This window comes from Pelodiscus sinensis, chromosome 28 (genome assembly GCF_049634645.1).
Source record: "Pelodiscus sinensis isolate JC-2024 chromosome 28, ASM4963464v1, whole genome shotgun sequence".
NCBI lineage: Eukaryota > Metazoa > Chordata > Testudines > Trionychidae > Pelodiscus > Pelodiscus sinensis.
This window is the reverse complement of record NC_134738.1, coordinates 8,684,048-8,700,525: the sequence shown is the minus strand read 5'-3', so window position 1 is coordinate 8,700,525 and position 16,478 is coordinate 8,684,048. Positions and strand designations below refer to the sequence as shown.

Genomic DNA, 16,478 nt, shown 5'->3' with positions numbered 1-16,478 from the left:
TTTCTTAGCGCTCCTGCTGTTCACAGGGAATCCTAGAATCCGAGGGTTGGAAGAGACTTTCGGAGTCCAACCCCCTGCTAAAAGCAGGACCAACTCCAACTAAATCATCCCAGCCAGGGCTTTGTTAAGCTGGGACTTAAAAACCTCTAGGGATGGAGATTCCACCCTCTCCCTAGGGAACCCAGCCCAGCGCTTCACCACCCTCCTAGGGAAATAGTTTTTCCTAATATCCAACCTAGACCTCCCCCACTGCAACTTGAGACCATTGCTCCTCGTTCTGCCATCCGTCACTACTGAGAACAGCCTCTCTCCTGCCTCTCTGGAACGCTTCAGGTAACTGAAGGCTGCTATCAGTTCTCCCTCATTCTTCTGTAGACTAAATAAGCCCAAATCCCTCAGCCTCTCCTTGTAAGTCATGTGCTCCAGCCCCCTCATCATTCTTGTTACCCTCAGCTGGACTTTCTCCCATATGTCCACATCCTTTCTGTAATGGGACCCCAGAATCAGATGCAGTACTTCAGATGTGGCCTCAGCAGTGCTGAATAAATGGGAATAATCACTTCCCTGGGTCTGCTGGTAATGCTCCTGCTAATGCATCCCAATATGCTATTAGCCATCTTGGCTACAAGGGCACACTGTTGACTCATATCCAGCCTCTCATCCACTGTAACCCCCAGGTCCTTTCCTGCAGAACTGCTGCTTAGCCAGACAGCCCCCAGCCTGTATCAGTGCTTGGGATTCTTCCATCCCAAGCGCAGGGCTCTGTACTTGTCCATTTGAACCTCATCAGATTTCTTTTGGCCTAATCCTCCAATTTGTCTAGGTCACTCTGGACCCTATCCCTGCCCTCCAGCGTATCTACCTCTCCCCCAGCTTAGTGTCATCTGCAAACTTGCTGAGGGTGCAATCCATCCCCTCATCCAGGTCATTCATAAAGATGTTGAACAAAACCAGCCCTAGAACTGATCCTTGCGGCACTCTGCTTGAAACCGACCTGCAGCCTGACATCGAGCTATGGATCACTACCTGTTGGGCCTGACAGTCTAGCCAGCTTTCTGTCTACCTTAGAGTCCGTTTATCCAATCCATACTTCCTTAACTTGCTGGCAAGAATACTGTGGGAGACCGTAACAAAAGCTTTGTTAAAGTCAAGGTATAACACATCCATCCACTTCCCCAGAGTCTCATCATAGAAGCTAATCAAGTTGGTCAGGCATGACTTGCCCTTGATGAATCCATGGGAGCTGTTCCTGATCACTTTCTTCTCTTCCTAGTACTTCAACATGGATTCCTTGAGCATTCTCTCCTTGATTTTTCCATTAATTGCGAATGTTTTTACACACACCTGATTCTGACTCCTGATTACTCCGTGGCACTCCAGGGGCAAATAAAAATTGGCCATAGAGCCCCATCCTTTAAAGCAGAGTCAATATCACTGTAGAGTCCCACTGAGACCAGACCACCTATGTGAATGCTCTGCCGTAGCTGAACCTTTAGTGCAACGGGGCAATTAAGTGTTCACTGCCCCATGAACATGGGACTGGGAACCCTGATCTCAACCCTAGGACACTCCGGATCCTGGGGGTCCATTTTTCAGCTACTGCTGCAATATGTCACTTGGTAGGACACTGTTCAATTGAAACCTTAAGGTGAGCACATTAGAGCTGGTTTTTGAGACTTAAATTTTGCTGATGGCTCCCTTGTCATTATAACGGGTGGACTCAAATGTCAGGATTCAAGCGTGTGCTTGAACTTCAAAGAGTTTGAATGGCAGATTGACATTTTGCAGACTGAACTGCCCATTAAAAACACAGTCGAGTTTAACCAGGACTTTCCACGCTTGCTGTGGGATTTCTGCGCTCTGTGAGATTCAAATGGTTAGACTAGATAAATGAGAGAAGTTCTTTCGGGCCTGAAAGTCTGTGGGCTGGATTGTGAGCTGGAATCCATCAGGAAGAAGTCTGCTGAAGTTGTATTAATTTACTGCAGCAGAGAATCCAGCTCCTTGGTCCTGCTTTTAGCAGGGGGTTGGACTCCTGAGGTCTCTTCCAACCCTATGATTCTAGGATTCCTTAAGTATGCGCTCCAGCATTTGAATGAGGAGGTCTTGAGTACTAAATTAAACGTTTTGGAAAATGTCAGTCGTGCAGGAGAGAGAGCAACCCCCGTGTGGGTCTCTTTGCAACTGGCTTAGCTGTTGGCTATAAACACAGGGAATGTTTCCTTGGAAAACCTCCTTGTGTGTTTTCCGTGAATGGCTTTATTCATGTCACTGCTGAGGCAGCAAACTTGCCCTCACCCATTGGATCCCTGGGCACAAAAGCTTTTTTTTTTTTTAGTTTGGCTTACTTTCCTGTTCCTTAACGCTATCTAATTTGGTAACTGGGCCATTAACTTTATAGTGGATGAAAGATCCTCGATAAAACAAAGCCTGCAGAGTGTGAGTAGACCAAGGTGGTTATAATGGACTGGATCAAATCCTGCTTTAGTAAGTAGCATCTGGCCAGTCTTCCCTTCTGATGGGTTTTGTTTATGTGGTGGGAGTTGGGTGGGTTCCCAAAAGGCCTGTGTCCATATCACAAAAACACAGAGCCTGATTTTTCATGGATTTACACCAGTATAATCAGAATTAGCTCCATCCCTCTAGCCAGCTCCGTCGGTATTGGTAGTGTAGAGCAGGGGAGAACCAGACCCATGTAAGGGAAAGTTTCAGAAGACCAAGTGATTTAAGAGCACAAGCGCACTTGACTTTCAGTGGGAATTCTGCACCTTACTAGGGCACTCTTGGGAATTTCTGGCTTTGTTGGCAATCGAGAACTCCATGATTGAACCTTGCACGTCCTAAAGATGTCCTCAACAGCAGGGCTGCGGGAAGGTGCCATATCAGGCCGGCAGATGGAGGCCCTCATGCCCATTAGGTGTTGAGCTCCCACCAGAGCTAGTTTATATGTGAGGGGGGGCAGTGTTGACTAGTGGGTTGAGCATTAGTCTGGGACTGAGCCACCCTGGCTTCTGTTTAGCTGGCATTGAGCTCATAGGGCAGAAGCTTGTGCATGTAGCGCCAAAGACCCCTGCCTGCTGAGGTCGTGAATGAGTCCCACAAAGAGTCTGAGTTTCACATTACAACACACAAACTTTTATAAGACACATCTATCAGGGATGATCTAAATCATACTTGGTCCTGCCATGAGTGCAGGAGACTGGACCTGATGCTCTTCGGAGGTTCCTTCCAGTTCTAGTAGCCTATGACTCTGGAATCCATGGGAGTTGGGTAGTGAAACTACCTTTGGGTACATCTACACGGCCACATTATTTCAAAATAACTAGCGGAATTTCAAAATAACTTAGTTTGTGTCTACACAGCAGGCAGGCATTTCGAAATAATGTTGAAATACTGTCAAGCTGGAGGGCTTCTTATCCTGACTCCTGTAACCCTCGTTGCACGAGGAGTAAGGGAAGTCAGAGGAAAAGTGCTCTGTTTCAGAATAAGTGCTATGTAGATGCTCCCAATTTCAAAATAAACTATTTTGCAAGAAGCTACGCAATTGACGTCGCTCTGTTTGCATAGCTTATTTCAAGGTAAGCCCTGCTGTGTAGATGCACCCTTTGATAACCTGAGCCCCAGTTAAAAGCTTTAAAATTAAGAGATTTAAAAGCTACCTTTTAAAAAGTCAAGATGGGAGAGACTTCAACTGAAGACAAACAGCACAAACCATGAAGTAAAGCTACAGATGTCTAATTTTCATGCAGATATCTACTCCTCCTCCGACCCACTGTTGAACATGTCCCGAGAAGTACAAGCAGTACATAAAATAGACATTCATTTCCAAATAGCACGTTTATTGCTTCAAAAGACTTCCAAGAGGCACTAATTTTTGATAATACAATACCACTTAGAGCAGGGGGAGGGGTCAGCCTAAACTTGCGAAGGAGCCAGAATTTACCAATGCACATTTCCAAAGTGCAACCATTCTATGTCAACCTCCCCACCACCACACTCAGCATATTCCGCCCATTGGCAGCCCCACCGATCGGTGCCGCCTCCTCCTTTTCCTCCTGCCCACTGTGCTCAGCTCTGTCTTAGTGGGAGACACTGGAGGGGGGGGAAGCATGGGTGTGACAAGCTCAGTGGTAGGATCCTAGGGGGAAAGAGCCTAGGGCAGAGCTGGGGGGTGAACAGGGAGCACTCTCCAGCCCAGTGGAAAGTTGGCACCTGTAGCTCCAGCCCTGGATTTGGTATCTATGGAAGGAGCTGCATAGTAACTTCTGTGGCTTTGGAGCCACAGGTTGGCCACCCCATCCTGGCCTAGGGGATAGGGCGTTCACCTGCGGAAGGCAGGGTGGTGAGTTCTAGTCCCGGCCCTCAGGGGGAGGGAGGCAGGATAAAGGGTGCGCTGACTTAGAGGCTGCCGTGGCAGGACTCAAATCCCAGTTATGTTAGGCGCTGTATAAACACTCAGTAAAGAGAGAGCCCAAGGCCTCTGACTTGGCTATAAAAAGGGAGGGTGCGTGGGAGGACGAGGTTATAGAGAGATTCTTTAGATGTTTGTCGTCTCATGTTTGGGTTACAGAAGCAATAGGAAGTCTCTGATGTTCCCAGTGTACTAGATGCTGTGCAGACTTTAGGCAGTGGTGAACCGTGACTGCTGTGTGTCATACTTGATTGTAATGCTCTTTTGTTTGGTTGTCGGGCCCCTGCCCCTATTTGCCCTAAAATTATGCTTTCTGGGTGTAGGAAACGTGCCCTGCATAGCGTCTGTTAGTTATTGGGCATCGGAAGCACCTCTTAGGCTCTTGGTAATGGAGGCAAAAGTGATACAAGTGCAGACTGATTAGGAAACTTTGAAATACAAGGAACAGCAATTCCTTAAAGATAAAAGCCAGGCCTGTGTGAAACGCAGGAGACGCTGTAGCTGCTGCACAACCAGAGCTTGTGATTCTGGGGCACTGGCTCGTTAGAGCACCACATTTTCCAGGCGTTCACAGCTGTGCCACTCTCTGGCAAGGGAACATTCAAGTTAGAGGGGGAATCTTTTTGTGCTCAGACCGAACCTAATTCCTGGGCTTTTATCCAGACCCTCATCAGTGGAACCACAACCCTTTGCAGACGGGACCCCGTTTGCTTTTTGTTTAACCACCATTCTAACTAATGGGAAACCTATAACCCACTTAAAGACCAGACCCCATCATTAACTCAGCAAAAGTGACTTGGATCAAGTTGCTATTTCCCTCAGAGAGGATCACAAGAATAACTGTTCCCAAATAACATGTTGGTGGAGCCTCCATGCCAGTTCTGTTAAGGGCTGGAGCATTTACCAGTGTTTCTTCTGGAACAACTCTGTGTGTCTCCACCCAGCCCCTTGGGGAAATATTTCAAATCCCATTAATTAAGGATGAGCAATCCTATTAGAGTAAAATAAGATTGCCCTAGTCCTCGACTCAACCAAAACGTTGACACGAGCTCCTCAAAATGCAGCATTAATTGAATTAGCAGTAGATGTGCGGTATGCTTTTACGACGCATATGAGAGACTCAAAACTGTTTCCAATTGTCTGACTACACTCGTTTGTTCTTAAATGTTCAGAAGACCAAATAATGAAACTTAGTCATATTTATTGTCTAAAGACAAAACCGTACAATACGAAAAGGCAACATCAGTGCCCTTTTTCTAGCAAATTCTCATAGCTTGTTCACCTTGCACCGAAACGTTCTTCTCAGATGTGCATTTCAGCTAGAAAAAAATAGGGCTTTGATCTCAGTTGGGACTTGTTGGCAATAGTAGAATACAAATATGATTGATAATGCATGCAGTACTCAGTGAATAGAGACCTTAGGCTTTAGCCTCATCATAAAAGCAGTACAGATGAATGTGATGTCACCGCATATATTAAGGATGGGTGTATCAGTAGTGTCGCCTGTCTCCCACCTGAACTCTACATGGGGGAATCAGCAAGGATCACTATTTTTAAAAAACTGGGGGGAGGGATATTCCCTCTAGATGTAAAACATGGCACCTGGCATGGGGGGGGACACTTTGTCCTGATGTCGTCTTTTTGTCCTAGTCGCTGGAGTACAATATCTTCGAAGGCATGGAGTGCCGGGGGTCTCCGCTGGTGGTTATCAGCCAGGGAAAGATTGTGCTGGAAGACGGCAACCTCCATGCAACTGAGGGCTCCGGACGGTACATCCCCAGGAAACCATTCCCTGACTTTGTTTACAAGCGCATTAAAGCCAGGAGCAGGGTGAGTATGTCAGCGAATGCAAGTTAGTTTATGACGCTTCTGCATGACGGGGCTGATAAACACCCCCATGCTACTTCTTTCATAGGAAACACTGTGGGTATTGTCCAAATTGACCTCCTTCCCAGTGTTGGCTTTTATTATTTTCTAAACTATGAACTTACATAAGAACAGTCAGACTGGGTCAGGCCAAAGGTCCATCTAGCCCAGTGTCCTGTCTTCCGTCAGTGGCCAATGCCAGGTGCCCCAGAGGGAATGAACAGAAAAGGTGATCATCCAGTGATCCATCCCCTGTCGCCCGTTCCCAGCTTCTGACAAACCAAAGCTAGAGAAAGCATCCCTGCCTATCCTGACTAATAGCCATTGATGGACTTGTCCTCCATGAACTTACCTAGCTCTTTTTTGAACCCTATAATAGGCTTAGCCTTCACAACATCCTCTGGCAAGGAGTTCCACAGGTTGACTGCGCATTGTGTAAAGTTATTACCTTTTGTTTGTTTTAAACCTGCTACTTATTATTTTAATTTGGTGACCCCTAGTTCTTGTGTTATGAAAAGGTGTAAATCAATCTTCTTTATTCACTTTCTCCGCACCAGTCATGATTTTATACACCTCTATCACATCCGCCCCTTACGTAGTTTCTTTTCCAAGTTGAAAAGTCCCAGTCTTATTAATCTTGGTGGCCATTCCATACCCCTTAAGCCTCACCTTGAACTTGGTTATCCCTACAGAACCTCCATGTCTACTCTTAACTTTCCTTTCTCTTAGTTTTTGTCTACACTGGCAATCACAGATGCTTAGCTCCTTCCCCACAATCCTAAAAGCATTGCTGTGGCACTAGTATGAACAGTGCTTTCTTGGCAGGAGTGCCGTGTTGCTAAAATATGTGTAGTGTAGACATACTCTTAGAGGGACAGCAAAAATAATAAGAAGCATTTGTTCTGTCTGGCAGGGTGAGTGAGCAGAATAACTGCTTCTACAAGGTACTAGCATTCTGTCACAGTAGGAAGAAAAAAGTATATAAATAGTATTTAAGTTAATTATCATCCAGTAAAATGTACACTTTTAAAATAAGCACTAATTATACTGTTTGCTTTGTTTCCTTTGCATTTAATCCATCTTCAGACAGTGAAACGAGGCTAGTCACACTTGTTTCAGGCACACACCCTCTGATTCTCTTGCAGTTCAGTTTACAGCTTTGTTGGCTTTAAATTCAAGTTTTGAAAGATTTAAATGTAGTAAGTTGACACGTAGGCAGGAAACATCAAATGCACAGCTACAAAAAGAAGACGAACGGGCTAGGCAGCAGTACTGCTCAAGGAACAGGGGTTAAAGTGGAGCACCTATTGAATGGGATGCTGTTGAGAGAGGCTAAAAATGTGGAGTGAATTAACAGAAGTGTTTGTGTGCAGCACATGCGAGGTAGTGGTCCTACTTTGCTCAGAAATAGTGAAGGCTCACTTGGTACCACATTAAGTTCTGGGCACTGCATTTTAAGAAAGATGGACAAATTGGAGAGCCACAAAAAGGAGAAAAGATTTAGCAAACCTGATCTTATGGGGAAAGGTTAAAAACTGAACACAATTAGTCTTGAGAAAATACTAAGAGGAACCTAATCACAGTCTTCCAATAGGTTAAGGGCTGTTGATAAAAAGGTCAGTTGTTCTCCAGTTTCACTGAAGGTAGGACTAGTAGTAATAGGCTTTATCTGAAGCAAGGGAGATTTAGGTTAGATATTAGGGAAAAAATCTTTCTAATAAGGATAGTTAAGAAGGCTCTTAGAAACCCATTGTTGGGGGTTTTAAGAACAGGCTGGACAAAACATCTATTGGGGTAGTCTAAGTTTACTTGGTCCTGCCTCAGGGCAGAGGACTTGCCTTGAAGGTTCCTTCCAGCCTGACCTTCTATTATGAATTGAAACAAATATAGTGAGAACATTTTCTGCTTTTGAAAAATAGTAGACTTGGTCTTCGAGGCTGAAAAGGTACGTGGAGCCCAAACAGACGCCGTTAGAGAGCTCCTGCATCAGTAGAAGTCAGCATAGCTACATGGAAATCAACCCAACTCTACCGTTTTACACCAGCTGAGGATCTGACCCGTAGAGTGCTTGTTTCAAAATGGAACAGTAACGTAATTGTACGTGTTGGTTAACTTGTCGGAATCTTTAAGGACAAAAGGAAATAATCCAGGCTGTACTGGCGTATCTGCAACACCGCCCTCTGCTGGATAGGATCTACTGTTTGCCTGTGATTATACTTTGTTAAAGTAGTCCTTGCAAATGATACTCTTCTTTATGAATGGTGTGTTTGAAAATGTTGATGGCAAAGCTTTGAAGGCACTGATTTATACTACTGGAGGCCCAGGAAGGTTAATATGAAATCCCATTATTTTGGGATACTGTGGTCATTACAGAAGTATTGATTTCCTTTCCAGGTCTGGTTGGCCTTTTCTCAGTGAGTGAAATTAAATTCAATGTAAAGTAAGTTATCGCAGCTGGAGGGTTAAAGGCTGGTCTCCCTTTCACTTGTGCTGTCGAACAGACGTAGTTTTCAGTCGGCAGCAGCACCATGCAGAGATGTGGGTTTTGAATTCCAGGGAGAAAACTGGACCTTGACTCAAACGTCTCAGACTTGACGGCATCTGGCCCCCATTCAGGTCTCCTCCCAACGCTGCCTTTAGCTGTGCTGTTTGGAGATTCACTGCTTGTGTGTTTTCCAGCTGGCTGAGCTGCGGGGCGTCCCTCGGGGCCTGTACGACGGGCCCGTCTGCGAAGTATCTGTGACACCGAAGACTGTCACACCAGCATCCTCGGCCAAGACGTCTCCAGCCAAACAGCAGGCCCCACCTGTCAGGAACCTGCACCAGTCTGGATTTAGCTTGTCTGGTACATACTTATGTATGGCTAAATTATTACGTTGAAATCTTGGTTGTTTTCTTGTGGGGCCGGGGGTTCGGTTGTAATAACAGGGGAAGACAGGGATTGAGAGGGCTTACAGCAGCAAGATTAATTTCATAGCAGAAGAAAAATCTGAATAGAAGCCCTCCTAGAATTTTGATTTATTTCAGTGCCAAAGCAAAGGACTCGATTTCTCCCTCTACTTCAAAGGCCAGGTCCCCAAGCTAGAATGCAAGTTAGGTAGGTCCAGAACTTTGCAAGATGGGGATCTGGCGCTTCGTAAATTTCACTTTTTAATCTTGCAATATCTATAGCTGAGGTTTTTCATCCATGAAGTGCATGCAGTTGGCATGCAGAGCCAGATTATGTGGAGCTATGCTATTGTACACCTTGCGTGTGGGCTCTCGTCCATGTACTCCAGAGCAAGGCAGAAAAGATCTTTCCTGAATTGGGAAGAGAGGGTTCAATGGTGAGTTACAAAGAGAGAGCAACTCAATATCTGGAAAATAAGCAGCCTCTTCTCTGGATCTTCCTGCTAAGCTGAGAGCCAATCAGGAAATTAACTTTTCCTGCATGGAAGATTTTTGATTAATGCCAAAACTGACTCAGCTTTTTTGGATTTGTCAACAACAACAAAAATCGATTGATTTTTTTTTCAATAAAAACCCAAAATTTGCTGACAAAAGTGAGAGGAAATAACGTTAAGAGTTTTTTGGGTTTTTTTTTTTTTTTTTTTGCCTATGTCAGTGACTCGTTTAGAGGAGGCCAAATTCAGAGGAGTAAAGTAAAAGTACATACGTAGAAGCCCAGAATTGTAGGGTGGACATTGGAGTAGGGATGTGAGCGACGAATCGACTATCTGATAAGCATAAGCTTATTGGATAGTTGACTAGTGATGCAACTAGTCGCTTCCCCACCCTCTATCAGTGTCTCCACGGGGGGTAGGGGAGGTAGAGGCACAGCGGGAAATGGCGTGAGCGAGGACTGAAGCCGCTTCTGTGGGGGCTCTTGCTACATTTCAAAAGCAGAAGCCACGCAGGGCCAGAAGGGGACTGGCCCCACGCTCCTTGGGGGGCCACAGGAAGCAGCATGGGCTGAAGGATTTGCTGGCTGCTGGGAAGTGTTAAAAGCTCATTGTTAAAGTGTTAAGAGTCTTAAGTTCTTCAGTACCCTTGTTGGGGAAGAACCGGTTCATAAGACCCCCACCAAGTCTACAGAAGAGAAGAGCGAGGGGGGATTTGAGAGCAGCCTTCAACTTCCTGAAGGGAGGTTCCAAAGAGGATGGAAGGAGGCTGTTCTCAGTGGGGACAGATGGCGGAAGGAGGAACGACGGTCTCAAGTTACAGTGGGGGAAGTCTAGGTTGGATATTAGGAAAAACTGTTTCCCTCGGAGGGTGGAGAAGCCCTGGGATGGGTTCCCTAGGGAGGTGGTGGAATCTCCAGATATAAGTCCCGGCTTGACAAAGCCCTGGCTGGAATGATTTAGTTGGGGTTGGTCCTGCTTTGGGCAGGGGCCTGGCCTCCTGAGGCCTCTCCAGCCCTAGGATTCTAAAGGTCTCAATCTAATCTACATCTCAGGACCCAGCATGGTAATTAATGGGGCCGCCTCAGCAGAGAGGACTAGGACTGAGTCCGCTAGAGAGCGCTGGTGGTTTGGATTAGAGCAATTCAGCGGGGCATCGTGATTCCCCACCGCACAGAGCAGCTGCCTGTTTTGTGGCTAGTTAAGAAGAAATCTTCCCCATGGCAGGAAATCCGTTGGTTTCCATGGGAATTAGGTGCCTACTTACCTTTGAGGAACTTGACCAGGGGGCTTAATTCAACCTGAGGCCTAAGAGGACGGCATCGGTTTCAGAGGAGCTGCGTCCTCTTAGCCCCAGGCCTGAACGCGGCCCGTAGATGACTGGGCCTGTCATGGGTCTATGTTACTGTGTTGACAGCTACTCCGCTCCAGCCCTGCACTGACATGGCCTCTTCTCCCTCTCCTTCCAGGTGCCCAGATCGATGACAACATCCCCCGCCGCACCACTCAGCGCATCGTGGCGCCGCCTGGTGGACGTGCCAACATCACCAGCTTGGGTTAAGAAACGAAATCCCTCTGAGGCCGCCTAGCGGACCAGGGGAGGGGGCGGGGTCTCTGGAGACCCTTTTGATTCTTTTAGAGCCTGTGACGGTTACTGCGGGCAACCACCGTGGGGCTCCGCTAGGGTGCCACTTTCAGTCCCCTCGGTCTGCCCTCTTCATTGTCAGCCCACTCACTCCCACCTCTCCCCCGATCCCTCCACAGTCAAAGAAACAAACGCCATCTGACACGCTGGACATGCAAAACTTCACTCTCAAGAGGGTGTTTGAGGTGTGGCCTCCGTTCCCCCTTAAACATCTTTTCTTTTGACAAAGGAAGGATAAAGTGAATTTCCCGGGAGCTGCCTTTTAAAAAAAATTGCTTTCTGAGACGTCCAACAGAGCCGTAATTCAAGGGGTTTTAAATTGCAGATTGCTTAGGGTCCTGACCTGCAACAGCACAGCTAAATAAGGATGGAGGGATACAAGGCTAAACTTACATCAGCATTCCCCCATCACGACCAATCTGTGTTGTTACGGATAGGAACCTGTGCTAGAAATTGACAAATAGCCTCTTATCCGTTCGGGTGGAGATTTTGTTTTTCCTTCTGGATTTATCTGCAAATTGGATCTTGGAGGAAATTTTACAAGTTGAGTGTCATTTGCATTTTGTTTTATTGTTTTGTCCCATTGTGTTGGCGGAGTCTTATCTCAGAGTGGACATCCCTGCCCCCTTCTCTCTTCCCCTCCCTGCTTCATTTGTGTCATTGCTTTTTGACCTTCACCAGCACCATCATCACAATCATTTGATTGTAGGGAGTTCTCATAGCATCATTTCAGCCAGCCCTTGATACTTTTGTTAGTTCATAGACACGTGTAGGCCTCAAAGCTAAGCTCCGATCTCCCTCAAAATGTCACAGGCCCTCAGCTGGTGTCAATCATCCTAGTTCCACTAAAGATGAGACTTAATTGACACCAGCTGAAGTTCTGAAACAGTTTCAGGAAACCCTGGCTTTCCAATTGGAGGTGAAGTGCCGTGAGCTGAGGTTTTAGTCAGTAGTTCATTTGGCAGTATGTTAAATTCAATAGCCGCTCCCAATATTCCCTCTAATTTTTCCATCCAGGTGCAGAATAAATTTTGTTGTGTGCACTGAGTCATGTGGGGATGTGCACCACCAATAGGAACACACACTGCTGGCTGTGGGTGCTGAGTAGCACCTAAAACTCTCCTGGGCATCTGCCCAAGAGCTCAGCTTACAGGGAATAGTGGCCACTCCTCTTTGAGGATTAGATGAATAGCAGAACTGAGAAGAGCACTCTTATCATAGATAAAGAATCTTCCTTAGTATCACGTAAAGATGCCCTCACTCCCCTAGCAGAAACCTAGAATAGCAGTTCCATTTCCAGGGTCAGAGGCATAGCTGGTGGTAGCAAGGCTGATTTATGTTAGGATTTTGCTGGTGATTTGGAAATGGTTATACAGTAGGTCACGGCACAAGGGCAAATTTCACCCTAAAGCAAACACCCAGGAAAAGGCCTATATTTATTCCACCCTGACTCAGTGGTAGGTCTTTGTCCTTATCTACTCGCCAAACTCCATATAGAGAATACGTAGTTCCTGTGAGCTCAGGCCAGATCGTCAAAGGTTTTTAGGTGCCTAACTCCCTTGGAAAGCAGCGAGAGTTAGACACCTTGGGGGGACTGGTTGTGCTGATCCTTTAGCTCAGATGATGGATGATCCTGGTTTCAGATCCAGAGGGCAGTTGGCTCATATGCACCATTTAAGTCCTACTCAAGCTGTATTTTGAGGGGTTGGGGCCTTGAGCTGGTTCTTTGCACAGGGGGTAACGTTCACCCATTGTCACAGCATTTGCCTTCGCCACCTTTTTGTCCCCTGAAGCATTGTTGGAGCCACGGTGGTCCCAGGATATGAGGGAGACAGGGTGTTTGAGACAATATCTTGGTCCAATAAAAGATATTACCTCACTTACCTTGTCGTTGTGTCCCCTGGTATTCGTGGGTGGCATCTGCTTCTTCTGTTTGCATTTTCCCATGTGCATTAACTTTATTTTTCCGTGTTTTAAAAACAGGTAAAATAGTGTTTCTAGGTTCTTAAGGAAAATAGATATATGCAGGCTTTTAAAAACTAAAACCCAAGTCTGCTTTTGTAATGTATCAAAGCTGGGATTTTCCAAGTAATCTTACAGCAGTTTAGGTACCTAAGTCCTATTGGATCTCAACATCTAACTCCTTCAAAAATATCAGCCTTAAAAAATAGGTCAGTATGTTTATTTGTCCAGCCACGTTTGATTTTGGTTTAACTCTTGGGTCTTTTGTTCTTCGTAAAAGAGATTGCACTTTTTTGTTGAAGTAAATCGTAAACCTAATATATACTGCAGCTGGTTTTTTCCACCTGTACGTTGAAATAAATTTGAACAAGTTGGGGAGAAAAAAGAAACAGTCGTTTCAATTTTACGAAACATTTGCAGCTCTTCAGTATTCACTTGAGTCTTCCTTGTTCTTTTTTTCCCCCTTCACTGACTGACTTTTCAGGTAGATTTATTCATTCATTACAAAGAGAAAAAAATAAAAGATTTTTGCAGGCTATGTAAGCATGTTTTTCTGTGGGAGCTCATTTGCGTTGTGTCCGTTTAATGAATGTCATATGTAAATGCTTAAAGAAAAATAAGACTGACAATTAACCGCAGTGACTTGAAGCTCTTAAAAAAATGTAGGATTTAATGCTAGCTGGATTTAACCCTTGGATTTGTGATTGTGAACTATGAGAGGAGGAACTGTAAGTGCTAAAGCTGATCATGTGTGTAGACAAAAAGTACTGATATTTGACCATTGTCTCAATGGCAGACCCCACCCCAAAAGTCTTGTGTTTTATTCCTTACCAGTTGTGTTATATTACCATGGGAACGCGTAATAAAGACAAAATGTTGTGGTTCCACTCGATGTTTGTGCCTCTTGAGGGATCCGTGTTGTGTGAGTGTATGTGGGGTGGGGATCTCAGCTGGTATAGACTGGCATTGTTCTGTCTGACATCAAGGCTGATTGACAATAGCAGAGTATACACCCCATGCCACACGTGCCTTGGAACATACCAGTCACAGCTCAAGGGAGGCTGTGGGATGGAGTCCTGGCCACCAAGAATTTCCCAAACACACCCATCATGCTAGTCCTCTCAATGGGCAAGCCATGAATTGAAGAGTCTGTGATGATTGATTTAGCGGGTCTTAACTAGACCTGCTAAATCAAACACCAGACAAATCAATCTCCGCTCTAGTGGCCTAAGAGTCGTGTGAGTAAGGGATAGTTTGCACCATTGCACCCTGCATAGTTTTACTACAATTAGCATCTAAGGATAACTAGACTACTTGTCTTCACAGAACTTGATCGAGCCTCTTTTGCAGGCAAATTCCCTCCAATATTTAAGAGACTTTTCATACCAGGTGTCTGATAAACACAGCATCTGGCAAAGTAGAGAAGTGTGAATTCCCCCACTTGTTTGTCTGAAAACAACACTCTATGTTTACATAGTGAGGCAGTGACCAATGATCTGAAGCCATCTGCTTTGATCAAGGGGGATCCAAAGCGATTAACATGGCTGGCACAGCTCTCAAGCCTCCAGCGTGTGCCCACACAGGCCTTTTGTGGGGTACGGCCCCAGAGAGAAGCAGGCGCATAAAGTCATTCGAGTGGGCTGGGAAAATGCTGATGAACCATTGAATTGAATGGGCCGGTTTGTCGAACTGTTCTGCAGTGACGGTGCAATTTCGGCATTGCACTAGATCCCAGGCCGGAGTCCGACGGAACCCTGCGTGCCAGGTCAGTGGTGCAATCCCACTGGTTTTGTGCCAGCTCACTCACCCCGTTCCTCAGCAGCCTGGGATTGGCGGTTTCCTGCTCCTTGGCACATGAGGTGGAAATCAGCGGAAGGGAAGCAGGACATGTCCGACTTCTACAGGGGCTGGAGGGACCCTGCTTTCATACCTCAGTTGAAAGGTAGCATCCCTTAGAGTGTCACTGCCCTATCTTAATGGCTACAGTCAGTAAGGCATGACCCTTTAACTCAGGGTGGCATGGCCTAGTGGTCAGAATCTATAGGGGTGACCCTTTAATTCAGGGTGAGCACATATTGAGTGGGGTCGAGCACCCGAGTTTCCTGAGTCTCCCAGTCCACCCTCGATAAGTCAAGTATGATCAGGGGTTGTGTCCCCTAAAGGAGATTGAAGGGAGAAAACCCTGTTGAGACAAATGTAGAGTCCTGCACTTGGGACGGAAGAATCCCAAGCATAGTTACAAGCTGGGGACCAACCAGTTAAGTAGCAGTTCTGCAGAAAAGGACCAGGGGGTTACAGTGGATGAGAATCTGGATATGAGTCAACAGTGTGCCCTTGTAGCCAAGAAGGCTAATGGCATATTAGGGTGCATTAAGAGGAGCATTGCCAGCAGATCAAGAGATGTCATTATTCCCCTTTATTCGGCGTTGGTAAGGCCACATCTGGAGTATTGTGTCCAGTTCTGGGCCCCCCACTACAAAAAGGATGCGGACGCATTGGTGAGGGTCCAGCGGAGGGCAACCAAAATGATTAGGGGGCTGGAGCTTATGACTTATGAGGAGAGGCTGAGGGAGTTGGGTCTGTTTAGTCTGCAGAAGTGAAAAGAGTGAGGGGGAATTTGATAGCAGCCTTCAACTTCCTGAAGGGAGGTTCCAAAGAGGATGGAGAGAGGCTGTTCTCAGTAGTGACAGATGGCAGAACAAGGAGCAATGGTCTCAAGTTGTGGTGGGAGAGGTCCAGGTTGGATATTAGGAAAAACTATTTCACTAGGAGGGTAGTGAAGCACTGGAATGGGTTACCTAGGGAAGTAGTGGAGTCTCCATCCCTAGAGGTGTTTAAGTCTTGGCTTGACAAAGCCCTGGCCGGGTTGATTGAGATGGGATTGGTCCTGCCTAGAGCAGGGGGCTGGACTTGATGACCTTCTGAGGTCTCTTCCAGTTCTATGATTCTATGATAAGGGTTGATGAGATAATATGATCTTGGTAACTAATTGACCATTCATTTTCAGTGGGAAATAGGTCAATGGAGGGATGATAGGAGTTACTATAGAGAATTTCTGGGTGTCTGGCTGGTGAGTCTTGCCCACATGCTCAGGGTTTAGCTGATCGCCATATTTGGGATCGGGAAGGAATTTTCCTCCAGGGTAGATTGGCAGAGACCCTGGAGGTTTTTCGCCTTCCTCTGTAGCATGGGGTACAGATCACAGCTGGAGGAT

The 16,478-nt window shown here is 46.1% G+C and overlaps 1 protein-coding gene across 4 annotated transcripts in view; it reads left to right on the top strand.

Moving 5' to 3' along the window:
- DPYSL2 (dihydropyrimidinase like 2) overlaps positions 1-14,151 on the top strand; it is a 91,756-nt gene extending 77,605 nt beyond the window's left edge. For 2 of the 4 annotated variants that reach the window (XM_075911075.1, XM_075911072.1), the window contains exons 12-14: positions 6,062-6,241; positions 8,957-9,134; positions 11,127-14,151. In XM_075911075.1, coding sequence (XP_075767190.1) covers positions 6,062-6,241; positions 8,957-9,134; positions 11,127-11,218 — 450 coding nt within the window. In that variant the 3' untranslated portion in view covers positions 11,219-14,151. The remainder of the gene's footprint in view (positions 1-6,061; positions 6,242-8,956; positions 9,135-11,126) is intronic. The other 2 variants (XM_075911071.1, XM_075911073.1) reach the window with 1 other exon arrangement.
- The last annotated feature ends 2,327 nt before the right edge of the window (positions 14,152-16,478 follow it).